This window comes from Hemitrygon akajei, chromosome 17 (assembly GCF_048418815.1).
Source record: "Hemitrygon akajei chromosome 17, sHemAka1.3, whole genome shotgun sequence".
Lineage (NCBI taxonomy): Eukaryota > Metazoa > Chordata > Chondrichthyes > Myliobatiformes > Dasyatidae > Hemitrygon > Hemitrygon akajei.
Window position 1 is genome coordinate 13,515,033 of NC_133140.1, and position 26,620 is coordinate 13,541,652.

Consider the following 26,620-nt stretch of genomic DNA (forward strand, 5'->3'; position numbering starts at 1 on the left):
GTGTGTGCCTTCAGACTTCTGTATCTCCTACTTGACGGTAACAGTGAGAAAAGGGCATGTCCTGGGTGCTGGAGGTCCTTAATAATGGATGCTGGCTTTCTGAGATACCGCTCCCTAAAGATGTCCTGGGTACTTTGCAGGCTAGTGCCCAAGATGGAGCTGACTAGATTTACAAACTTCTGCAGCTTCTTTCGATCCTGTGCAGTAGCCCCTCCATACCAGACAGTGATGCAGCCTGTCCGAATGCTGTCCATAGTATTTGAGTGTATTTGTTGACATGCCAAATCTCTTCAAACTTGCTGTCTTGCCTTCTTTATAACTACATTGATATGTTGGGACCAGGTTAGATCCTCAGACATCTTGACACCCAGGAACTTGAAACTGCTCACTCTCTCCACTTCTGATCCCTCTATGAGGATTGGTATGTGTTCCTTCGTCTTACGCTTCCTGAAGTCCACAATCAGCTCTTTCATCTTACTGACATTGAATGCAAGGTTGTTACTGCAACTCTACTCCACTTGTTGGTATATTTCACTCCTATATGCCCTCTCCACCTGAGATTCTACCAACAATGGTTGTACGTATCAGCAAATTTATATAGTTGAATGGCCATATTTATTTAATACGATGCAGCATTTTAATTGTAGTTCAAAATTTATATCATGGATTAAATTAATATACTATAAACCCTTGGCTTCGGTTTTTACCAATAATCAAAGATCTCCTTTTTTTCAGTTATTCCGTGGTACAAGGCAAGGTTGTCCTTAAGTCCTTTACTATTCGAACCTTTGGCTATAGCCATTCGTGAATCACCTAATATTCTGGGTATTACTCGTGGGGAGGGGACGTATAAGTTATCATTATACGCTGATGATTTGTTACTATATATATCTGACCCTGAAAGATCTATTCCTGCTATTTTGTCCTTGCTTGCTCAGTTCAGTAACTTTTCTGGTTATAAATTGAATTTTAATAAGAGCGAATTATTTCCATTAAATATGCAAGTTCCAATTTATAAACATTTACCATTTAAAGTTGTTACAGATTATTTTACTTATTTAGGTATTAAAATTACTAAAAAACATAAAGATTTATTTAAAGTTAACTTTTTACCTTTAATTGACCAAATTAAGCAACTTGCTATCAGGTGGTCTCCACTATCTTTGTCATTGGTTGGTAGAATTAATGCTATTAAGATGATGGTATTACCCAAATTCTTATATTTATTTCAAGCATTACCAATTTTTATTCCTGAATCTTTTTTTGATATTATTAACTCCAAAATATCTTCTTATCTGTGGCAGAATAAAAATCCTAGACTAGGCAAAAAATATTTACAGAAGCCTAAGAAGGAGGGCGGTTTGGCTTTGCCAAACTTGAGATTTTACTATTGGGCAGTTAATATACGATATTTAATATTTTGGACACAAGAATCGACTATAGCAGCTTGCCCACAATGGGTAAATTTGGAATGTAAATCTGTACAAGACTTTTCATTGTTTTCAATCTTAGGATTTTCACTTGCTTTTTCTTTATCTAAATCGAATAAACAAATAACTAATCCTATAGTCAAATATACATTGCGAATTTGGTTTCAATTTCATAAATTTTTTGGTTTGAATAAGTTTATTTTATCATGCCCTATAATATCTAACTTTTTTTTCGGCCCTCTTTTATGGATCAAGCTTTTCTTTTATGGAAAACAAAAGGTATAACATGTTTTCGTGATTTGTTTTTGGATGATAGCTTTATGTCCTTTGAACAGCTATCTAATAAATATAATTCACCTAAAACCCATTTTTTTTAGATATTTGCAAGTTAGAAATTTTTTGTATAATGAGTTACAGTCTTTTCCGAAACTATGTCCATTGGACATTACGGAAAGAATTTTAGCTCTGAATCCTTGTCAAAAGGTTTTAGTAGCTGTCATTTATAATATGATCATGAAAATACAGCCAGAAGTATCAGAAAAAATTAAGAAGAAATGGGAAGAAGAACTTCATTGTCTTATATCCACTGAGCAGTGGGAGAAAATTTTACTATTAGTCAATTTGTCCTCTATTTGTGCTAAACATGCCCTAATACAATTTAAGGTTGTACATAGAGCTCATATGTCTAAGGATAAACTTGCTCGATTTTACTCTCATGTTAATCCAACCTGTAACAGATGTCATTCTGCTGTTGCTTCATTGACCCATATGTTTTGGTCTTGCCCTTGTTTACAAAATTACTGGAAAGATATTTTCAGTATTATTTCAAGAGTTCTGAACATCAATTTCCAACCGCATCCTTTTACTGCAATTTTTGGTTTACCAATGGTGGATAATAGTCGTTTATCCTCTTCATCTCAACGAATGATTGCATTTGTTGCATTAATGGCTAGAAGATCTATTTTATTGAATTGGAAAGAAATTAATCCTCCAACTGTATTTCAGTGGTTTTCTCAAACTATCTCTTGTTTGAGCTTAGAAAAAATTAGAAGTGTTGTTTTTGATCCTTCAGTTAAATTTGAAGAAACTTGGAGACCATTTATTCAACATTTTCATATGAGTTAAATTGTCTTTTCCTAAACCTCACTTTGATTATCCTTAATTATTTGGATGGAGGTTCGGAGTTATTGGCACTACTGTATGTACTTAACATTATGCAATGGCCCATGTTGGTTAGTGTTTTTTTTTCTTCTCTTTTTTTTTGGGTTTTTTTTTTCTTTTTGTTTCTTTTGTTCATAAATACTATGAGTTTGGGAGGCTATATATTAATTATTATATATTTGAATGTCTACTTAAACTATTAATTATGTACTCTCAAACACTTTGTATTTATGTTTCATTTATGTTTGTTTAAAAAATTAATAAAAAGATTTAAAAAGAAAGAAAGAAAGCAAATTTATAGATGGTATTTGAGCTATGCCTAGCCACACAGTCATGTGTATACAAAGAGTAGAGCAGTGGGCTAAGCACACACCCCTGAGGTGTGCCAGAGTTGATTGTCAGTGAGGAGGATATGTTATCACCAATCCGCACAGACTGTGGCCTTCCGGTTAGGAAGTCGAGGATCCAATTGCAGAGGGAGGTACAGAGACCCAGGTTCTGCAACTTCTCAATCAGGATTGTGAGAATGATGGTATTAAAAGTTGAGTTATAGCCGATGAACAGCATCTTGACGTAGGTGTTTGTGTTGTCTAGGTGGTCTAAAGCTGTGTGGAGAGCCATTGAGATTGAGCTATTGTGGCGATAGGCAAATTACAATTGGTCCAGGTCCTTTCTGAGGCAGGAGTTCAGTCTGGATTCCATGCATCTTAATCTTTTGGATGAGCCTCCCATGAGGGACCTTGTCAAAAGCCTTACTAAAATCCATTTAGACAACATCCACATCATCAATCACCCTTGTCACCTACTCAAAAATCTCAATCATTAGTAAGGCATGACTTGCTTCGCACAAAGTCATGCAGGCTCTTCCTAATTAAGCCATGGTCTTCCAAATGCTCATAAATCCTATCCCTAAGAATTTTCTCCAGTAACTTCCCTACCAGTGAGGTGAGACTCACTGGTCTGTATTTTCCAGGATTATCCCTGGTTCCCTTCTTGAATAATAAAACATTACAACATTAGTAACACGCCAGTCCTCCGGGACCTTGCCTGTGGCTAGAGAGGGCATGTGGGTATTGGGCAAGGCCCCAGTATTCTCTTCTCTTGCCTCCCTCAGTAACCTGAGGTATCAAGCCCTGGGGACTGATCCACCTTAATGCTCTTTAAGAGACCCAATATTACCTCTTTCTTTATTTCGAAATGCCCTGACATATCAATGCACTCAGCACTGATCTACTTATCCTCCACATCCTTCACCATGGTGAATATTGATGTACTCTTTAAGGATCTCGCTCACATCTTCTTACTTCAAGCACATGTTCCCCCATTATCTTTGAGAGTTCTACCCTCTTCCTAGTTACTCTCTTGCTCTTGATACAAGTTTAGAAAGCCTTGGGATTCTCTTTAATCCTACTTGTCAAGTGCTTTTATTAGCTCCTTCTGGCTTTTCTAATCCCTTTCTTGACTTCTTTTCTGGTTTCTTTATAATCCTGATGGACTTTGTTTGATTCTTGGCTTCCTAAGCTTTACATACTTTTCCTTTCTCTTCTTGACTTAATTCATCACCTGTGTCGACATCCAAGGTTCTTTTACCTTGCACTCCCTGTCCTTTTGACTGGAACTTACCTGTCCTGTACTCTGTGCAGTTGGTCTTCAACACCCTCCACATGTCAGATATGGATTTGCCCGAAAACAGCTGTTACCAATTATTGCTCCCCAGTTCCTGCCTAAACTTTAATTTGATGACGGTGAGGACAATATGAGTGAGGTTGATGTTCTGGAGCATGTTGATATTAAGGGAGAAGAGGTGTTGGAGATGTTAAAATACATTAGGACGGATAAGTCCCTGGGGTGCCCCAGGCTGCTCCACGAGGCAAGGGAAGAGATTGCTGAACCTCTGGCTAGGATCTTTATGTCCTCATTGTCCACGGGAATGGTACCGGAGGATTGGAGGGAGGCGAATGTTGTCCCCTTGTTCAAAAAAGGTAGTAGGGATAGTCCAGGTAATTATAGACCAGTGAGCCTTACGTCTGTGGTGGGAAAGCTGTTGGAAAAGATTCTTAGAGATAGGATCTATGGGCATTTAGGGAATCATGGTCTGATCAGGGACAGTCAGCATGGCTTTGTGAAGGGCAGATCATGTCTAACAAGCCTGATAAGAGTTCTTTGAGGAGCTGACCAGGCATATAGATGAGGGTAGTGTAGTGGATGTGATCTACATGGATTTCAGTAAGGCATTTGACAAGGTTCCACACGGTAGGCTTATTCAGAAAGTCAAAAGGCATGGGATCCAGGGAAGTTTGGCCAGGTGGATTCAGAATTGGCTTGCCTGCAGAAGGCAGAGGGTCGTGGTGGAGAGTACATTCAGATTGGAGGGTTGTGACTAGTGGTGTCCCACAAGGATCAGTTCTGGGACCTCTACTTTTCGTGATTTTTATTAACGACCTGGATGTGGGGGTAGAAGGGTGGGTTGGCAAGTTTGCAGACGACACAAAAGTTGTGGATAGTTGTGGATAGTGTTGAGGATTGTCGAAGATTGCAGAGAGACATTGATAGGATACAGAAGTGGGCTGAGAAGTGGAAGATGGAGTTCAACCCGGAGAAGTGTGAGGTGGTACACTTTGGAAGGACAAACTCCAAGGCAGAGTACAAAGTAAATGGCAGGATACTTGGAAATGTGGAGGTGCAGAGGGATCTGGGGATACATGTCCACAGATCCCTGAAAGTTGCCTCACAGGTAGATAGGGTAGTTAAGAAAGCTTAAGGAGTGTTAGCTTTCATAAGTTGAGGGATAGAGTTTAAGAGTCGCAGGGTAATGATGCAGCTCTATAAAACTCTGGTTTTATTGCTATGATCAATCTAATGCTTCCCTCCTACATAGCCCTCCATTTTTCTATCAACCATGTGCCTATCTAGAGTTTATTAAATGTGCCTAATACATCTACCTCTACCTGGCAGGGCATCTTACACACTCTCCATGCTCTATGTAAATAAAAATTACCTGACATTTATCCCTAAACTTTCCACCAATCAGTGAAAATTATGCCCCATCATATTAGCTGAATATCTAACAGGCACTGAAACTTAACTGATAAGCACAGTTACAGTGTTGTAACTGCACTTGAACAACTTCCAGCTTTGGTCACCATGTGAAAGGAAAGATGTCGTTAAGCTGAAAAGAGGGGCAAAGGAGATTTCTGAGGATAGTGCTAGAATCGAGTCACTGTGCTATGGAGAGAGATTGAGCAGGACGGCATTTGGAGCAATGGAGGAGGAGGAGGATGGGTTATCTTGTAAGTGTATAAAATTATGTGTCGGGCAGATAAGGCCAACGCACATAGCTTTTTCCCTAGCAACAGGGAAATCAAGGCAGAGGTTATAGGTGAAAGGCAAGAGATTTAATAGAAACAAGAAACCAAGGTTGGTCATTACATGGAATCAGAGGAACAATAACAACATTTAAAATATATTTGGACAGGAAGAGCTTAGAGTGCTATGGGCCAAACTCAGGCAAATAGGAGTATCTTGGATGGAAACCTTGGTTGGCATGGACCAATTGGGACAAAGGACTCTCTCCCATGCTGTATACCTTTGACTCTGGATGATTTATCATGCATGGCCTGTTCTATGAAACAAGCTTGCACAACACAAAAGTAATGTGCTATTGAGACAGAATTTCTTATCTGTCATGTGTTCTCAGTCATTTCTTGATGGTGAGTGAATACTGGTGTCAGTAATGACAGGATCTCAGGAGGAGACACCTCTGATTGAGAATCACAGCGTCACTGTTGTTCATTAGAGTATACATAAGAAAGAGGGGCAGGAGTAGACCATCCAGCCCATTGAGCCTGCTCCGCCATTCAATAAGATCATGGCTGAACTGACCATGGACTCATCTCCACCTACCTGCCTTTTCCTCATAACCCTAAATTCCCCTACTGTGCAAAAATCTATCCAACATTGTCTTAAATCTATTTACTGAGGTAGCCTCCAGTGCTTCATTGGGCAGAAAATTCCACAGATTCACCACTCTCTGGCAAAGCAGTTCCTCCTCATCTCTGTCCTAAATCTACTCGCCTGAATCTTGGGGCTATGTCCCTTAGTTCTCGTAAAGATACATGGGGTGTTTACTAATTTCCTTAGATCCATTAATGTCAAAAGCTCCCTTTATGGCAAGTTAATATGCAAATAACCAATACATTTGTAATATAATCTTCTATATGAAAATTAGGCACCTTTCATGGAAAATGGGAGCAGAAGCCCAGCCGTTCAGCATTTCCAGTTTGCTCCACCAGTTTATACAATCACCTTCCTTAATGTCTTATTGTCACTCTCTCCTTACCCATCAATCTCATTTACATCAAGGAACTTAATTCTAATTAATCTAGAGATTTAAGGCGGAGGTTAATAAGTTCTTGATTAGTAAAGAACAGGATTGTGTAATGAACAGGATTTGATAAGCGATCTTGAAGTAAAGGAGCCATTAGGAGGTAGTGATTATAATATGATAAGTTTTTATCTGCAATTTGAGAGGGATAAGGGCAGATCGGAGGTGACAGTGTTGCAGTTGAACATAGGAGACTATGGAGCCATGAGGGAGGAGCTGGCCAAAGTTAAATGGACTGATATCCTAGCAGAAAAGACAGTGGAACAGCAATGGCAGGTATTCTTGGGAATAATGCACAAGGTGCAAAATCAGTTCATCCCCCGGAGAAGGAAGGATTCAAAGGGGGGAAAGGGGCCACAGTGGTTGACAAAGAAAGTCAGAGATTGCATAGCATTAAAAAAAAAGAATTATGACAGAGCTAAGGTGAGTGGGAAGACAGATGATTGGGAAATTTTTAAGGAACAACAGAACTTAACTAAAAAGGCAATAAGGGGAGAAAAAATGAGGTATGAATGCAAGCTAGTCAGGAATATAAAGGAGGATAGCAAAAGCTTTTTTAGGTATGTGAAGAGAAAGAAGATAGTTAAGAACAATGTTGGGCCCTTGAAGAATGAATTGAGTGAAATTGTTATGGGAAACAGAGAAATGGCAGAAAAATTTAATAAGTACTTTAGATCTGTCTTCACTAGGGAAGACACAAGCAATCTCCCAGATGTATGGATGGGCCAAGGACATAGGGTAACAGAGGAAATGAAACAGATTGACATTAGGAAGGAAACAGTGATGAGTAGACTGATGGGACTGAAGGCTGACAAACCCCCAGGTCCAGATGGTCTGCATCTTAGGATACTAAAGGAGGTGGCCCTGGAAATTGCAGATGCATTGGTAATCATTTTCCAATGTTCCTTAGATTCAGGATCAGTTCCTGAGGATTGGAGAATGGCTAATGTTATCCCACTTGTAGTGGGGAAGATGCTAGAGTCCATTACTAAAGATGATATAGTGGCATATCTAGATAGCAGTGACAGGATTGGGCCGAGCCAGCATGGATTTACCAAGGGCAAATCATGCTTGACTAATCTATTGGAGTTTTTCCGAGGATGTAACCAGGAAGTTAGACAAGTGAGATCCAGTGGATGTAGTGTACCTCAATTTTCAGAAGGCATTTGATAAGGTCCCACATAGGAGATTGGTGGGTAAAATCAGAGCTCATGGCATTGGGGGGAAGATATTGACATGGATAGAAAACTGGTTGGCAGATAGAAAGTAAAGGGTAGCGGTGAATGGGTGTTTCTCGGAATGGCAGGTGGTGACTAGTGGGGTGCCACAGGGCTCGGTATTGGGACCACAGCTGTTTATGACTTACATCAACAATTTAGATTAAGGCATTGAGAATAACATCAGCAAGTTTGCTGATGATACTAAGCTGGGTGGCAGTGTGGCATGTGATGAGGATGTTAGGAGAATTCAGGGAGACTTGGATAGGCTGGGTGAGTGGGCAGATACTTGGCAGATGGCGTTTAATGTGAATAAGTGTGAGGTTATCCACTTTGGGAGCAATAACAGGAAGGCAGACTATTATCTGAACGGTGTAGAGTTAGGTAAGGGAGAAATACAAAGAGATCTAGGAGTCCTTGTTCATCAGTCACTGAAGGTGAATGAGCAAGTGCAGCAGGCAGTGAAGAAGGCTAATGGAATGTTGGCCTTTATTACAAAGAGAATTGAGTACAAGAGCAAGGAAATCCTTTTGCATTTGTACAGGGCCCTGGTGAGACCACACCTGGAGTATTGTGTACAGTTTTGGTCTCCAGGGTTAAGGAAGGACATCCTGGCTGTAGAGGAAGTGCAGCGTAGATTCACAAGGTTAATTCCTGGGATGTCCGGACTGTCTTACGCAGAGAGGTTAGAGAGACTGGGCTTGTACACGCTGGAATTAAGGAGATTGAGAGGGGATTTGACTGCAACATATAAGATTATTAAGGGATTGGACAAGATAGAGGCAGGAAATATGTTCCAGATGCTGGGAGAATCCAGTACCAGAGGGCATGGTTTAAGAATAAAAGGTAGGTCATTTAGGACGGAGTTAAGGAAAAACTTCTTCTCCCAGAGAGTTGTGGGGGTCTGGAATGCACTGCCTCAGAAGGCAGTGGAGGCCAATTCTCTGGATGCTTTCAAGAAGGAGCTAGATCTGTATCATGGATAGGGGAATCAAGGGATATGGGGACAAGGCAGGACCTGGGTATTTATAGTAGATGATCAGCCATGATCTTAGAATGGCGGTGCAGGCTCGAAGGGCCGTATGGTCTACTTTTGCACCTATTGTCTATTGTCTAAAGGAGAAGGGGGTTGGGAGGGATAATAAATCAGCTGTGATGGAATTGCGAGGGACACTCAATGGGCTGAATAATGTAATTCTTCTCCTGTCTTATGTCTTAAGTACATTAAAAGTGTCCAGCAATGTGGCCCCTACTGGCCTCCCTGGGAGAGAATACAAGACTTCTCAACCCTGAATCTCCTAAGGTACAACACAAGGCTGTGGACATCCTTTCTGTAATGCGTCTCATAGCCCATTACATCTGCAAATGCATTTGCAGTTTCCATCTGGTCCAGAGGCTGAGAAATGGTTTTGTTTTTTCGCTTCCACTGTAAAGTAGGCATGTAGCTTCACCACTATATCTCTTTGTCTATCTGCAGTTAAAATCAAGAAAGGTGCTGAAAGGCAGATGGATGACCTGTTGTCCCAACAGCCTCGCTGGTATCATTTCCTAAACCTCTGTATAAACTGGGTGCATAGAAGAGCAACAAGAGGATAATTGTAGCTTACAAAATAATTCCCTAGTGCAATTACCTCCCAATATTCTCACAAATACAAAAACGTCAGATTTGAGATATATTTATCACATGTAGATCAAAACATACAGAGAAATATAGTGTTTGTGTAAACAAACACACCAAAGTACAGTGGTATGCAAAAATTTGGGCACCCCTGTCAAAATTTCTGTTACTGTGAATAGCTAAGCGAGTAACAGATGACCTGATTTCCAAAAGGCATAAAGTTAAAGATGACACATTTTTTTAATATTTTAAGCAAGATTACCATTTTTTCCCCACCTTTTACTGCTTCAAAATAACAAAAAAAAGAAAAGGGCTTGAAGCAAAAGTTTGGGCACCCGGCATGGTCAGTACTTAGTAACAACCCCCTTAGCAAATGTCACAGCTTGTAAACGCTTTCTGCAGCCAGCTAAGAATCTTTCAATTCTTGTTTGGGGGATTTTCGCCCATTCTTCCTTGCAAAAGGCTTCTAATTCTGTGAGATTCTTGGGCCGTCTTACATGCACTGTTCTTTTGAGGTCTATCCACAGATTTTCAATGATGTTTAGGTCGGAGGACTGTGAGGGCCACGGCAAAACCTTCTTTTGAGGTGTGTTTAGAATCATTATCCTGTTGTAGAAGCTATCCTCTTTTCATCTTCAGCTTTTTTACAGACAGTGTGATGTTTGCTTCCAGAATTTGATGGTATTTAATTGAATTCATTCTTCCCTCTACCAGTGAAATGTTCCCCGTGCCTCTGGCTGCAAAACAAGCCCAAAGCATGATTGATCCACCCCCATGCTTAACAGTTGGAGAGGTGTCCTTTTCATGGAATTCAACATCCTTTATTTTCCAAACAGACCTTTGCCCATTGTGGCCAAAATTCAGCATCAGAAGTTTGCAAAGGAACATCTAAACAAGCCTGATACATGTTGGAAGCAAGTCCTGTGGACCGATGAAGTTAAAATAGAACTTTTTGGCCGCAATCAGCAAAGGTATGTTTGGAGAAAAAAGGGTGCAGAATTCCATGAAAAGTACACCTCTCCAACTGTTAAGCATGGAGGTGGATCGATCATGCTTTGGGCTTATTTTGCAGTCAGTGGTATGGGGAACATTTCACTGGTAGAGGGAAGAATGAATTCAATTAAATACCAACAAATTCTGGACGCAAATATCACACCGCCTGTAAAAAAAAAAAAAAAAAGCTGAAGAAGAAAAGAGATGGCTTGTACAACAGGATAATGAACTTAAACACACCTCAAAATCCACAATGGACGACCTCAAGAGGCACAAGCTGAAGGTTTTGCCATGGCCCTCACAGACCCCTGACCTAAACATCATCGAAAATCTGTGGATAGACCTCAAAAGAGCAGTGCATGCAAGACGGCCCAAGAATCTCACAGAACTAGAAGCCTTTTGCAAGGAAGCATGGGCGAACGTCCCCCCCAAACAAAAATTGAAAGACTCTTAGCTGGCTACAGAAAGCGTTTACAAGCTGTGATACTTGCCAAAGGGGGTGTTACTAAATACTGTCCATGCAGGGTTCCCAAACTTTTGCTTCGGGCCCTTTGCCCTTTTTGTTATTTTGAAACTGTTAAAGATGGAAATAAAAAGGTAATCTTGCTTAAAATATTAAAGAAATGTGTCATCTTTAACTTTATGCCTTTTGGAAATCAGGTCATGTTTTACTCGCTTAGCTATTCACAGTAACAGAGATTTTGACCGGGGTGTCCAAACTTCTGCATGCCACTGTATGTGTTGGGGGCAGTCTGCCAAGCATCGCTACACACTCCAGTGCCAACATAGCATGCACACTATGCTCAGCAGCAAAACAAGCCCTGTTCCTCACTCCCATTCACACAAATACACAGTCATCCAACCCCAGGGCAGGCCTTCTCTGGCCTCCAGTAGACTCACAGATTCGCAGACAATGGGCTTTGACTTTCCCAGGGAATTTGCAGTAGACTCAGGGCTTTGGCCATCAGGCTCCAACCTCCAGACTTCCGATCAATCCTTGGTACTGAGCCCACAATTCGCTGATGATGACTTCTGAGGATTCTGATTGAGGAGCCTGAACGGCAGACCTGGACTCTGGATGACCGGGACCCCAAACACTAGGCCCATGAACACTTTGCTGCTCAGAATCATCTTTAAATGGAGGCCAAAAGCAGTGCAGATACATTTTGAACCGCAGTTGTTTGGATTTATGGTAACACAATTACCTTGCTAAGACCGTTGAACAGGACGTTGAAGTGTGGAAGGACCGAGCCTCTTGCCACTTTCACAATGTTGTACAGAGCCTCGCAGGCATAGTAACGCAATCGGCTATCAGCATCATTGAAACACATCAGAACTGGTTCAATCAGTTCCTTCAGATACAAGCCGGAATCCTGCAGGGAAAGCACATAACACTGAATACCAACACCAAATGCTTTAAGTATGCAGGATTTAGCACCAACCTTTCAACTTCCACTTCTGACAGCAATATCATGCATTTCTGGAATAGCCAATGTTCTCTGCTACAGCATGAAAATGTTTTCTCCTCATGTGAACAAAATATCCCATCAAGATAACTTACAAACTCAAACCAACCTTTCCGACTATCAGCCAATTCAATCTAACCTAGTCACTGCGGCCGCTCTGAGCGCCCAGAGCACTTCCTGTAAACATCATCAATGGAAGTTTCAGCAACTGAACTTGTTGTCACATGTAGTAGCAAAGGAGAGTTGCAACAGGACCAGAGAGCCAAGATCCTGAGAAGAATGCTGTCCCTGCCAATGAAGCATTAGTAATTTTTTATTCTTGTCACATGTACAGTGAAAAACCTTTCCTGCAGACTGTCAACACAGATCATTTCATTGCAACAATTCATTGAGGTTATACAAAGGAAATTAATAACAAAATGCTAAATGAAGTGTTTTTGTTACAGAGATAAGGTGCAAGGTCATAATGAAGTAGATTGGCTGGTCAAGGGTCCATTTTATTGTACGGGGGAACATTCAATAGTCCTACAGCCGTGGGATAGAATTGAACTTTATCTGCTACGCATTACCTTTCCTTCCTTACAAAATACAGCATCATATCCACACCCAATTTCTGGATCCTCCATTCAGGTGCTGTATCCCACCACTCTTCCTCAGCAGTCAGCCATTGTCGCAGGTACCCTAGTTACTCAGCCTCATTATTACTTCAATATTTCACCTGTGTAGTGCTGCATCCCACCCAACACTTTGCACCCTGTACCATTATGCCAGCCTCGTGCGTACACTCCAATGCACTGGACCCCTACCCATGCCCTGCAGGCTCACAGCCACTTCCCTCTCACACTGCATCTGAACACCTGCCACGACTCTGCACTGCAGTCTGATCTACCTCTTTCATGTAGTGCAGCATCCATCGCACTGTTGCATCATATCCATCACTACCCATGTCCCTCAGCATTACAGCCAAACTTTCAACCATCTTACCCAAGCTCCATCTTATATATTATACAACGCTCCCAAATTCAGTTTCCACCAACCACTGGCTCAATTCACACAAGAACCTGCTGGTATCTAAAACAATGCTAGTATATATTATTCTAGTTTTCAGGAACAAGAAATATGGATGAAAGGTGATGTACAAAATCAGCCTTGATCTAATTAACTGACTTGAGGGGCTGGATGGCTACTTGCTATAACTAGATAAGTGGCCCTGTTTAGACTTCTGTCTGCAGACTGGTTTTGAGATGTTTACCCAAAGGAGAATTTACTCTGTTTCTTGGAAAAAAAATGGATTAAAAAAATTACAGCATATGTGAGAGTAGCCCAATCACAGAGAGGCACATTTCTTTTTAAATCAGATGTTGTCCACAGCTGGAACAGAAGATATAAGCTAGGACTATTGAAATAATTGGGATAATAAACTTCCTGCTTTGTATGGCATGGAGTTATCAGCTTAAATTCAGTGCACACTCAGTAAACATGTAGGAATAAAAATTGTATTTTTATGCTCTTCAGAGCTAAGTCAAATGGGAAAACATAATTAAAGGTGTGTGTTTGCAATGCTACTGGTAGGAGGATTAAAAAACGAATCTAATATACTCAAAATGCTTTTTCCAAATGCCGAAGTTCACAAGATCTCACCCTTATAAGCAAACACAGTATGTTCTTGTTGTTAGTTCTATTTCTGAGCTGGAGTCAGACCTCACACTATAGTAGGCAGTGGTTGCGGAAGAGTAGAAAAGCATTAGTGTTGGAATTGGCAAACGGTTTTAATGAAAGGGCTTGAAAGAAGATTAACAAATAGCAAATACTCATCAGGATGAAAGGGTTTAAATAAACTTTTAATAATTCCAGTAGACTTCCATTAGTTGGAAGTAACTCACCTTGCCAAGAGCAATGGAGCAGGCTGCAAGACCAATCAGCCCACCCTTGCGGCTGTGAGGATGCTGTGACAGAGCAAACTCCTGTGACAGGATTTGGATTACATGTTTGATTTGTCCGGTATTATTCTGTGCTACAAACTCTCGCACCAATCTGAAAGAGAGGACAAATATCAAGATTAACCAGTCACAGAGTACGAGTAATTTATCCTCCTGCCCTTGCATCCTCCATGCCCAAGAGGTTGACATCACCCTCAGCCTTGGATTTACCATTCAGTGAAGTAGAACACTCTGGAGACTCAAACACCACAGCAGAAATGGGAGTGAAGATTCCCCCTCAGCAACACACAAAATGCTGGAAGAACTCAGCAAATCAGGTTTATGGAGAGGAAGTAAAAGTCAACGTTTGACGTATTCCCTTCCACAGATACCTCCTGACCTGCCGAGTTGCCCTAACATTTTGTCTTTGTTGCTCTGGATTTTCAGCATCTGCAGAATCTCTTGTTGAAGATTTTCCCTCCTCAGTTTTGCTGACAACTATTGCCTCCGTGCATACAAGAACCAGCTGAAAGCAATGCTGGTCTCCCACCAAAAGACACATCCTGCAGGAAAGAAGAAAGTTTTGAGCCTTATTCAAAAATTAGAGCCTTTTACTATTGCTTGCATCATAATTCCAGTACTTGATACTTCCACATAAAGAGTTCATGGGCAGTATTAAAACACCGAATGCTGAGTCACAGTAGTCAATGTTCCAGCCGGGCTAATGAACCCTTGTGCCAGAAGACCAACATAGGACTTTTAAAAAGAAAACACAAGGAAATCTGCAGATGCTGGAAATTCAAGCAACATACGCAAAACGCTGGTGGAACGCAGCAGGCCAGGCAGCATCTATAGGGAGAAATGCTGTCGACGTTTCGGGCCGAGACCCTTCGTCAGGATTAACTGAAAGGAAAGATAGTAAGAGATTTGAAAGTAGGAGAGGGAGGGGAAAATGTGAAATGATAGGAGACCGGAGGGGGTAGGATGAAGCTAAGAGCCGGAAAGGTGATTGGCAAAAGGGATACAGAGCTGGAGAAGGGAAAGGATCATGGGACGGGAGGCCTAGGGAGAAAGAAAGGGAGAGGGGAGCACCAGAGGGAGATGAGAACAGGCAGAGTGATGGGCAGAGAGAGAAAAAAACTAAATATATCAGGGATGGGGTAAGAAGGGGAGGAGGGGCATTAACGGAAGTTAGAGAAGTCAACGTTCATGCCATCAGGTTGGCGGCTACCCAGCCGGTATATAAGGTGTTGCTCCTCCAACCTGAGTTTGGATTCATTTTGACAATAGAGGAGGCCATGGATAGACATATCAGAATGGGATTGGGACGTGGAATTAAAATGTGTGGCCACTGGGAGATCCTGTTTTCTCTGGCGGACAGAGCGTAGGTGTTCAGCGAAACGGTCCCCCAGTCTGCGTCGGGTCTCACCAATATATAAAAGGCCACACCGGGAGCACCGGACGCAGTATACCACACCAGCCGACTCACAGATGAAGTGTCGCCTCACCTGGAAGGACTGTCAAGGGCCTGAATGGTGGTGAGGGAGGAAGTGTGAGGGCAGGTGTAGCACTTGTTCTGCTTGCAAGGGTAAGTGCCAGGAGGGAGATCAGTGGGAAGGGATGGGGGGGGGGACGAATGGACAAGGGAGTCGCTTAGGGAGCGATCCCTACAGAAAGCAGAAGCCACACTCAGGTTGGAGGACAACACCTTATATACTGGCTGGGTAGCCTCCAACCTGATGGCATGAACATTGACTTCTCTAACTTCCGTTAATGCCCCTCCTCCCCTTCTTAACCCATCCCTGATATAGTTTTTTTTCTCTCTCTCTGCCCATCACTCTGCCTGTTCTCCATTTCCCTCTGGTGCTCCACTCCCCCTTTCTTTCTCCCGAGGCCTCCCGTCCCATGATTCTTACCCTTCTCCAGCTCTGTATCCCTTTTGCCAATCACCTTTCCAGCTCTTAGCTTCATCCCACCCCCTCCGGTCTCCTATCATTTCGCATTTTCCCCTCCCCCTCCTACTTTCAAAATTCTATCTTTCCTTTCAGTTAGTCCTGATGAAGGGTCTCGGCCCGAAACGTCGACAGCACTTCTCCCTATAGATGCTGCCAGAACATGATATAGATCAGTGGTACAGTAATATGGGTGGAGAACTCAACAGTTAAGAAACAGCTTCTTTCCCTCTGCCATCAGATTTCTGAATGGGCAATGAACCCATGAACACCACCTCACTATTATTTTGCTCTTTTTGTACTAATTTTTTTTATTTATACTGTATTTGTTATTGTAAATTATTATATTTATTATTATATATTGCAATGTATTGCTGCCGCAAAACAACAAATTTCACAATATATGCCAGTGATATTAAACCTGATTCAGATTCTGAAACGGCAGATGGTGCTTAACCCGACCAAATGTGAAGGATTGCACATTGGTAGGTTAAATGCAAAGTGTCAGTACACTGTTAAGAACAAGATCCTTAACAGAGTTAATGAGCAGAGGGATCTTGGGGTCCATGTTTATAGTTCTCTGAAGTGACTACATAGGTTGATGAGGGTGGTTAAGAAGGTATATGGCATACTTGCCTTTATTAGTCAAGGCACTGAGTTCAAAAGTCAGGAAGTCATGTTGCAGCTTCATAAAACTCAAATTAACCTGCAGACAGTTTTGGTCGCACCACTATAGGAAAGATGTTGAGGCTTTGGAGAGGGTGCAGAAGAGGTTTACCACGATTTTGCTTGGATTAGAGGGCACATGCTACAACAAAAGGCTAGACAAAACTTGGGTGGTTTTCTATGGAGTCGTGGAGACTAAGAGGAGATCTGAAAGAAGTTTATAAAATCATAAGAGGCATAGATAGACAGACAATACCTTTTTCCAGTGGGCATTTAAGGTGAGGGGTAGTAATTGCAAAGGCGATGTGAGGGGCAAGTTGTTTTTTCTTTCCCCCACACACAGAGTGACGGGTGTCTGGAATGCATGGCCTGAGGTAGTAGTAGAGTCAGATACATTAGAGGCGTTTAGATAGGAACATGAATGTGAGGGAAATGGGACATTTTAGAGGCAGAAGAGATTAGTTAGCAATTTGGTATCTAATTTCTTCCCCCCCTCCCCATTCTTGGTGGTAGAGGTGGTAGGTTTGGGAGGTATAACTGGAGTAGCCATAATGAGTAACCATCTAGTGGCTGGTTCACACTGCAGCCACAGTCCAATGGTAGTGTAGGGAAGAACTGTTTAGGGTGATGTATGGGCTACAAAACTTACAGACTGCTTTATTCTGGAATTTGTAAAGTGACCTGTAAGTTGATAGAGCTGCACACATCCAGACAAGTGGAGCATATTCCAGCATACAACAAACATGTCTTGCAGATGACAGAAAGGCCTTAGGGTCACTTGATGCAGAATGCCAACCTTTGACTTGGTCTTGTCGGTGTGGTATTTATGTAGCTGGTTGAGTCACTGGCCAATGATACCCAAAAGACATTGATAGTTGAGAATTGGCAATGGTAATGCCATTGAATGTCAAGGACGGAAGATTTTGTTCTTCTGTTGACGATGATCATTATCTGGCCTTTATGTTACTTGCCACTTCTGAGATATATACAACCAACTTTATATTTCAGAGACTTACATTCTTCTATACAAAGCTATACTGAATAGGGAGAACCCAAGTTCTCTGCATAAAATATAAAGATAAGTGCCCCTTTCAACTTATGAGAAGCTACAGATTTTGCCATTACTTCGACAATCCATTCACCACCCATACCTGGCTACTGTCAACTTGCTCCAGGTCACCCAGACAAACCAACCACTGCACCTGATCTTTTGGGCCTCCCAAATGTTTTTGATGTCACCACATGAGAGGAACAATATGTAATCCTTGACAAATTCAGCTGCCTCAAAGATGAAAACAATTCTGCATCTGTTCCTCAACTGTCTGAAAGCCATGGTCCTAACCAAAAGCTTCAACACAAACCCAAATCTGGTACAGATGGGGATCAATGAAAGTTGCACATTGTCCCAACCTTCTTAATGTTCGCTCCACATTGGTGGAGCCAGTTAATTTACAAGACATAAGGTCATTTTCATTTTTTCTTCCTCAGAACTAAGCTTGTATTAGCCTCTGTTAGATTCACATTATGCTGACAAGTCTTGTTTATGTGTACACCTGAAGGCTGAGCTTTAAGTCAACCCCAATTCCTCAAGGTCAGAACCATGCATGAACCACCTGGAACGAAGTGGTCCTCTACCAACCTGACTCGCCAAACGTGCCTTGACAATCAAGACCCAATGCGACACTCCAATCAACAAATTTATTATCAAAGTATATATAAAGCACACTGAGATTCATTTTCTTACACATTCACAAACGAACAAAGAAATACAATTGAATCAATGAAAAACTACCACATTTGATTTGGCCAACAGTGGTGTCGTCAGCAAACTTAAAACTTAAAGCAGGAAGGCAGCACAGAGTCATACAGCATGGAATTGGGTTTTTCAGCCCAGCTGGTCCATGCTCACCAAGATATTCACCCAAGCCAGTCCGATTTGCTTGCACTTGGCCCATATGCCTATAAACCTTTCCTATCCAGAGTGACTTTTAAACATGCCTCACTCTGCCACTTCCTCTGGAAGCTTGTTCCACATACATACCAACCTGTGTGAAAGACAAGTCGCCTCTCAAAGTCCCATGAAGTCATTGCTTTTCCACCTTAAATGCATGTCCTCTAGTTCTTGATTTTCCAAGCCTTAGAAAAAGACTGTGTACACTCACCCTGGCTATGCCTCTCATACAGTCCAAGAGATACTTAAACACAGCACAAAGCTTATGGCCTCTTGATCAGCCGTGACTTTGGGTGCTTTTATGACATGAATCCTAAAGAGGACACCTTTGGACAGCATTGGAGAGTTACCACCTATGCTGTTGCTGTAAAATCTTCCAAAAGCAAACCACCAGAGTTCTCTCCCAGGCCAACATCTCCGGCAGTGAGGCTGTGATCATACGTAATGGATGGACCATGCATTCTACATGTCTGACAGACATCTCCCAGAAAACCCTATCCCAAGATTCATGACAGTAAGAGATTCAGAGTGTGGAGAATATTGTCTCAAAGAGTCTTCTCAAAGAATGGAATACCCTGATCAACTCATGGGAATCCCTGGGCCTAATCACTCAGAATGAGGGAACTACCAGAAAGACACTGAATGTGGCTCAATAAAAACACGCGTGGCATAAACACAAGAGATTCTGCAAATGCTGGAAATCTGAGACAACACACAAAATTCTAGAGGAACTTAACAGATCAGGTAGCGTCTATGGAGAGGAATGAACAGTTGATATTTTGGGCTGAGATGCCTCATCAAGTCTGACTCAAAATATCAAATGTTTATTCCCCTCCCTAGATGCTGCCTGAACTGAAGTTCCTCCAGCATTTAGTTTTTTGCACAAACATGCAGAGGCTGTGGAATAAGCTAATAGCATCCAAAGGAATACAGCCACTGCTCCTCCTGTGACCAAGTGTACAGCTCGCACATAACACTCATCAGTCATCATAGTAATGGAGTGGAACCAAGTCAATCTCAATCTTCAGAGACTTCTTAGAATGTGTAATCTTCCTTTCCCCCTTCTCCCTCAAAATGTCAATCTCGGGAAAGATGACAAAATTCTTGCAATTACGTCTAAATTTATAATACAAAGTACCAAAACAGAAGAATACACCCAAGTATAAACTTATCAATACACATCCAATACAACATATCTCCTCACCTGCCCATCACCTCTCTCTCTTTCTGTTGCCCCTCCTTTCACTTCTAGCACGGTTCATTCTCCACCCTTTGCCTCAACCACCTATCATCTGCCAGCTTCTCACTTCATCACCCCCTACCCAACTACCTTCCCCTTCACCTGGCTTCACCTATCACCTGCCAGCTTCTCACTTCATCACCCCCTACCCAACTACCTTCCCCTTCACCTGGCTTCACCTATCACCTGCCAGCTTCTCACTTCATCACCCCCTACCCAACTACCTTCCCCTTCACCTGGCTTCACCTATCACCTGCCAGCTTATACTCCTTTCCCTCCCTCCCTCCCCCTATCTGTATTATTCTGGCTTTTTCCCCTTTCCTTTTCAGTACTGATGAAGGGTCTCAACCCAAAACATTGACTATCCTCTCCATAGATGCTGTCTGACTTGCTGAGTTCCTCCAGCATGTTGTGTGCGCTCTGGGTTTCCAGCATCTGCAGAATCTCTCGTGTTTATAACATTTCTGCTACAGTTGCAAATGGTGTGCTGCAAACTTGAAAGTATCCAAACTGAATAATGTTAAACTACAACAAATGGGTTCATCTGAAATGGCTGCATAACCATTCCTGCACAACTAGACCCATTAACTAACAGTACTACACCATTGCTTCTCTGGGATCTTTGATCCTACACAATGCAGAAGCAATAGATTCTTAACTGATCATTTTAAATGATACCACTCAAGCAAGCAAGTTTATTTGTATAGCACTTTTCAAACACAAGGCAGTTCGAAGTGCTTTACATAGAAAATATAAAAATCAAACATCAAATTTCAGACAATATATAAGAGAATAAAATTACACAAAAATAGAATGATAAACAGAAGTTACAGACAGTGCGAGAGATTCCAATTAAAAGCTACAGCGAAAAGTTTTAAGCCCAGATTTTAAAGAGCTTAAAGTTGGGGCAGACTTCAGATTCTCTGGAAGGTTATTCCAGATATGTGGAGCAAAGTAACTAAAAGCTGCTTCACCATGTTTAGTTTTGACCCTGGGGATGGTAAACAGACCAGCCCCAGGTGACCTGAGAGCTCGGGAAGGTTCATAGTGCAGCAGGAAATCAGGGATGTAGTTTGGCCCTCGACCATTATAAACCAGTAGTAATATTTTAAACCCAGTCCTCTGGTGGACAGGAAGCCAGTGTAGTGATCTGAGAACCGGAGTGATGTGTTCTACTGTCTTGGTCTCTGGCAGCAGCGTTCTGAGTGAGCGGCAGCTGTGACGGATTGTTTACAGAGACTGTGAAAACGCCATTACAGTAGTCAAACTGACTAAAAATAAATGCATGGACGAGTTTTTCTAGATCTTGCTGAGACATAGCCCTTTAACTCTCGCTATATTTTTAAGATGGTAGTAGACTGACTTGGTAATTGTCTTAATATGGCAGTTAAAATTTATGTCGGAGTCCAAGGTATCTGGCTTGGTTTTCTGGTCTGTAACGACAGGAATTCTAAGTGACCACTGACTTTTAATCATTCTTACTTTAGCACCAAAAGCAATTATTTCAGTTTTCTCTTTGTTTAACCAGAAGGCAGGAAAACGTTACCTTTACGAAAATGGACTAATAAGAAACGGGAAGATCGAAGTACAAAGTAAGTTATCAAAGTGCATGTACGTCACCATATACAACCATGAGATTAATTTTCTTGTGGGCTGAGGCAGCAAGAGACAACAAAATCAATGAAAGACTGCACCAAACAGGGTGGACAAACAATCAATGTGCAAAAGACAACAAAAAGTGCAAATACAAAAGAAGAATAAATTAATTAATAAATAGGGGACATGAGAGGAAGCGTCCTTAAAAGTAAGTCTATGGATTGTGGGAACGGTTCAGTGATGGGGCGAGTAAAGTTGAGTGGAGCTATTCCCCTCTGGTTCAGGAGCCCGATAGTTGAGGGGTAATAACTGGTCCTGAACCTGGTGGTGTGGGTCCTGAGGCTCCTGCATCTTTGTCCTCATGGCAGCAGCGAGAAGAGAACAAAGCCTGAGTAGTGAAGGTCCTTGATGTTGCTTTCCTGCCACAGCACTCCATGCATATGTGCTCAGTGCTTTACCCATGATGGACTGGGCTGTATCCACTATTTTTTATGGGATTTTTCGTTCAAAGGCTTTGGTGTTTCCAACCAAGCTGTGATGCACCAATCAATATACTCTCCACCATGCGTCAACAGGTCTGTCAAAGTTTTAGATGTCAAACCTTCACAAACTAGAGGCATTTGCTGAGCTTTTTTGTAATAGCATTTATGTACTAGACCCAGGACAGGTCCTCTGAAATGATACCACTGGGGAATTTAAAGTTGCTGACCTTCTCCACCTGAGATCCCTCCAGTTTCCTTCTCCTGAAGTAATAACCAGCTCCTTCAACTTCCTGGCATTGAGTGAAAGGTTGTTGTTTTGGCAACACTCAGCCAGACCTTCAATCTCCCTCCTATGTGGTGATCTGTCATCACTTTTGATTCAGCCTACAACAGTGGTGTCGTCAGCAAGCTTGAATATGACAATGAATCTGTGCTTAGCCACACAGTCATTAGTGTAAAGAGAGTAGAGCAGGGTCTAAGCACACAGCCTTGTGGTTGTATCTGTGCTGATGGAGATTGTGGAGGAGATGTTGTTGCCAATCCAAACTGACTGAGATCTGAAAGTAAAAAAATTGAGGATCCAATTGCACAAAGAGGTATTGAGGCCAAGATCTTGGAGCTTGTCAATTAATTTTGTGGGGATGAGGGCATTGAATACTGAGCTTTAGTCAATAAAGAGCATCCTGATGCAAGTATCTTCTCTGTCCAGATGTTCCAGGGTTGAGCGAAAAGCCAATGAAATGCCATCTGTTATTGACATGACAAGGCAAACTGGAGCAGATCCAAGTCATTTCTCAGGCAGGACTTGATATGTCTCATCATCAACCTCTTAAAGCACTTCAGCACAGCGGACGTAAGTGCTACTGGATGATGGTGATGTGCCGGTATAATTGAAGCCTGCTTGAAGTTCAGACTGCCAAAGCAAGAGGTTAAAGATCTCTCTTGGATTCCTTTGCTTGTTTATTTATGATGCAATGAATCAAAGATTCAGATATACATTAGTTTATCATCTCCAAATATCCCACCAAAGGACCAACATTTTGTTATTACTTTTGCAAGCAGGCAATATTACAGATAAATTCTACAAAGTGAACTCTCAGCTGAATAAGTTGCTTGGGAAACCTGTTTCTAGGTGTGACTTAAATATTGACCAGGGCATGGAGATACATCGTGTTCTGTCCCAAAGGTGACAGAGTCATTCATGTCCACGTGAGGGCTCAGATTTATCCTCTCATGAGGGTGTCATCTAAAGAATACTACAGTACTTTCCTCAAGCTATGCTGGACTGCCAGGTAAGAATGTGTTCATGTGCAACCCCAACATCCTGATTTAGATGAGTCTCAGTTATTAAATCACAGCTGACAATGACTGCACATAAGGTTTAGTGACAATATTAGCGGCACTCCAATAGATCAGGACTAAATGTAGCGCAGAGTTTGAAGTTTTATTGTATGTGGCCACTTGTGTGGGAAAAAACAAAGACGATTGAGCATAACGTCATCCATATAACGAGGATAATACAGGAGAATGTGCACCAATCATCATTGTGGCGGTCAGACCTGCAAAGGGTAGACTGGGCATCAGCAACTCAGATCTATCTCGGGCCCAAAACATTGATGTAATCATAAAGAAAGCATGCCAGCAGTTCTACTTCATTAGGAGGTTGAGGAGATTAGTATGTCACCAAAATCTCTAGCAAAACTTCTACAGATGCACCATGGAGAGCATTCTGATGAGCTGCATCACTGCCTGGTATGAAGGCTAAAATTCACAGGACTGAAAGAGCCAGCAGAGGTTGTAGCTTCAGCCAGCTCCATCATGGGCACATGCCTCCCCATCACTGAAGACATCTTCAAAAGGTGATGCCTCAAGGGGGCGGCATCTGGGACTTCTCATTATTACCATCGGGGAGGATGTACAGGAGCTGGAAGACTCACACTCAATGTGTCAGGTTCTTCCCCTCTGCCATCAGATATCCGAACAGTCCACGAACAGCAACTTGCTATTCCTCTTTTATGCTCTTTATTCATTTTATGGTAACTTATAGTAATGTTTTTTCTATGTTTTGCACTGTACTGTTGCCATAAAATATTGTGCAATTGGTTGTATGCCTGTGATAATAAACCTGATTCTGAGTAATTCAAGTTACCTGCACAAAAAGCCATGAGGGCTTCCAACTATATGCATTTTCAATCAGTAAGAAAATCATAGGCCTTAAAAATATAGTTCTCGATAAAAAGTGACTTTTGCTCATAGGATGAATCAGAATCAAGTTTAATATCACTGGCATATGATGTGAAATACGCTGTTTTGCAACAGCAGTACATTTCCATACATAAAACTCCACATCAAGTCTCCTCAAACTCCTGAAATATAAATAAATTAAATGCCTTCTATATACGTAAATTAAATAAGCAGTGCAAAAAGAGAGCAAGAAGAGGGAAAAAAACATATTGGGGTGTTGTTCAGGGATTCATTGTCCATTCAGAAATCTGATGGCAATGGGGAAGAAATTGTTGCTAAAACGTTTAGAGTGTGTTTTCAGGCTCCTGTACATCCTGCTTGATATGAAGAATGAGAAGAGTACATGCATGCCATGGGTGATGTGGGACCCTAATGACAGATGCTGCTGTTTTGAAAATGTTCTCAATGCTGGGGAGGCAGGTGCCAATGATAGAAATGGCTGATCTTGCAACTTCTTCCAATTCTGTGTAGTGACCTCTCCACACCAGATGGTAATGCAACAGTTAGAATACTCTCCATGGTACATCTATAGAAATTTGCAGGAGTCTCTGGTGACAAACTTCTAATAAAATATAGCAGTTGTGGTGCCTTCTTTGCAATTGCATCAATATATTGACCCAGGCTAGATCCTCAGAGATGATGACAGCCAGAAACTTGAAACTGCTCACCCTTTCCACTTCTGATCCCTTGATGAGGATAGATGTGTGTTCCCTCAATTTCCCCTTCCTGAAGGCCACAAGCAACTCCTTGGTCTTACTGACATTAAGTGCAAGGCTGTTGTTGCAACATCACTCAACTATTTCACTCCTGTACACCTCCTTGTCACCAACTGAAGTTCTACCATCACTGTGTCATTGGCACTAGCTTCACAGGCATGGGTGTAGAGAGAGTAGAGCATGCATCTTAGACATGATCGCCACTGACTGCGCCTGTGTTAATTGTCAGCAAGTCAGATAGGTTATTTCAGATATGCATTGACTGTGATCTCCCGATGAGAAAGTACAGGATCTAGTTACAGAGGGAGGTACAGAGGCTCTTCTTTTTAAGCTTGTTGATTAGAACTTAGGGTAATGGTGTTGAATGCTGAGCTGTAATCAATAAACAGTAGCCTGACATAGGTATTGTTATTGTTCAGGTGATCAAAGACCGAGTGAACTGCCAGTGAGATGGTGCCGACAAGATAGCGATTCTTAGCGTGCAGCTCCTATGGGAATCATCAAATATTCCCACTACTACGGCTGAAATCCACACTCACAGCCTGGGCACTTCAGTAAACAGTATCATTTTAAGATGTTTAAAATACCTATCAATCCTCAAAATCGATGGACCCCCGATGGCAGACTCACGAGTGCAGTTCTCCTTTAAGGAAACAGAATGGGAAAGGCACATTGAGCTGCAGGTACAATTGAAATGTGGAGGTATTAGAACCCCCACTTCTCCCAATCCCAGCTATCCTGCTGCTGAATGTACAGTCTCTGGAAAATAAAACTGAAGATCTCAGAGCAAGATTGCAGGACCAGGGGGACATCAGAAATTGCTGTGTACTTTGCTTCACAGAAACATGGCTCACCCCACCATTTCACAGCACTGCAGCCCGATGGCTTCACTAAGATTCAGTTGAATCTTTTAAAGATAGAGGAGGGAGAATATGCTTCATGATCAACTCAGGCCAACAGCCTGGTAGCAGTGTACATTTCACCTCAGGCCAATGTCAGACAGGCACTGGAGGAACTGAGCATCGTGATCAGCAGTCCTGAAACAGCGCACTCTGATGCCTTCCCAATCATTGCAGGGGATTTCAACCAGGCCAGCTTGAAGAAGTCTCCCAGCAACTAGCACCAACATATCACCTGTGGAACCAGATGAGCCAACACTCTTGACCACCATTGTTTCTTCATCAAGAACGCGTACCACACCATCCCACGCCCGTACTTTGGAAAGTCTGATCACCTGGCTGTACTTCTACTCCCAACATATACCGTAGGCAAAGAATAAAGACTGAAGCACCAATGGTGAGGACCAGGAAGGTATGGTCAAGGGAGGAAGAGGAGTACTTTCGGGACTGCTTTGAGTTGGTGGACTGGACAATATACAGGGATTCATCTTCGAATGTGAATATGTCCCTGTTGTCCCCAACTTCATCAAGAGCTATGTGGATAAGTGTGCATCTTTGAGAACTTCCAAGTGTGGTGGGAAGTTAAACTGGGCAGTTAGCAGAGCCCCTGCCTCTTAGAACCGCAGACATGTGCTCAATCCCGACCTCGCATGTTGTGTGCACAGAGTTTGCATGTTACCCCTGTG

At 42.0% G+C, this 26,620-nt stretch overlaps 1 protein-coding gene across 2 annotated transcripts in view; it reads right to left on the reverse strand.

Annotated features, from left to right (window-relative positions):
• vac14 (vac14 homolog (S. cerevisiae)) overlaps positions 1-26,620 on the reverse strand; it is a 505,447-nt gene that overhangs the window by 439,159 nt on the left and 39,668 nt on the right. For both annotated transcript variants that reach the window (XM_073069700.1, XM_073069699.1), the window contains exons 3-4: positions 14,153-14,303; positions 12,009-12,176 (exon numbers count right to left, since the gene is read on the reverse strand). In XM_073069700.1, coding sequence (XP_072925801.1) covers positions 12,009-12,176; positions 14,153-14,303 — 319 coding nt within the window. The remainder of the gene's footprint in view (positions 1-12,008; positions 12,177-14,152; positions 14,304-26,620) is intronic.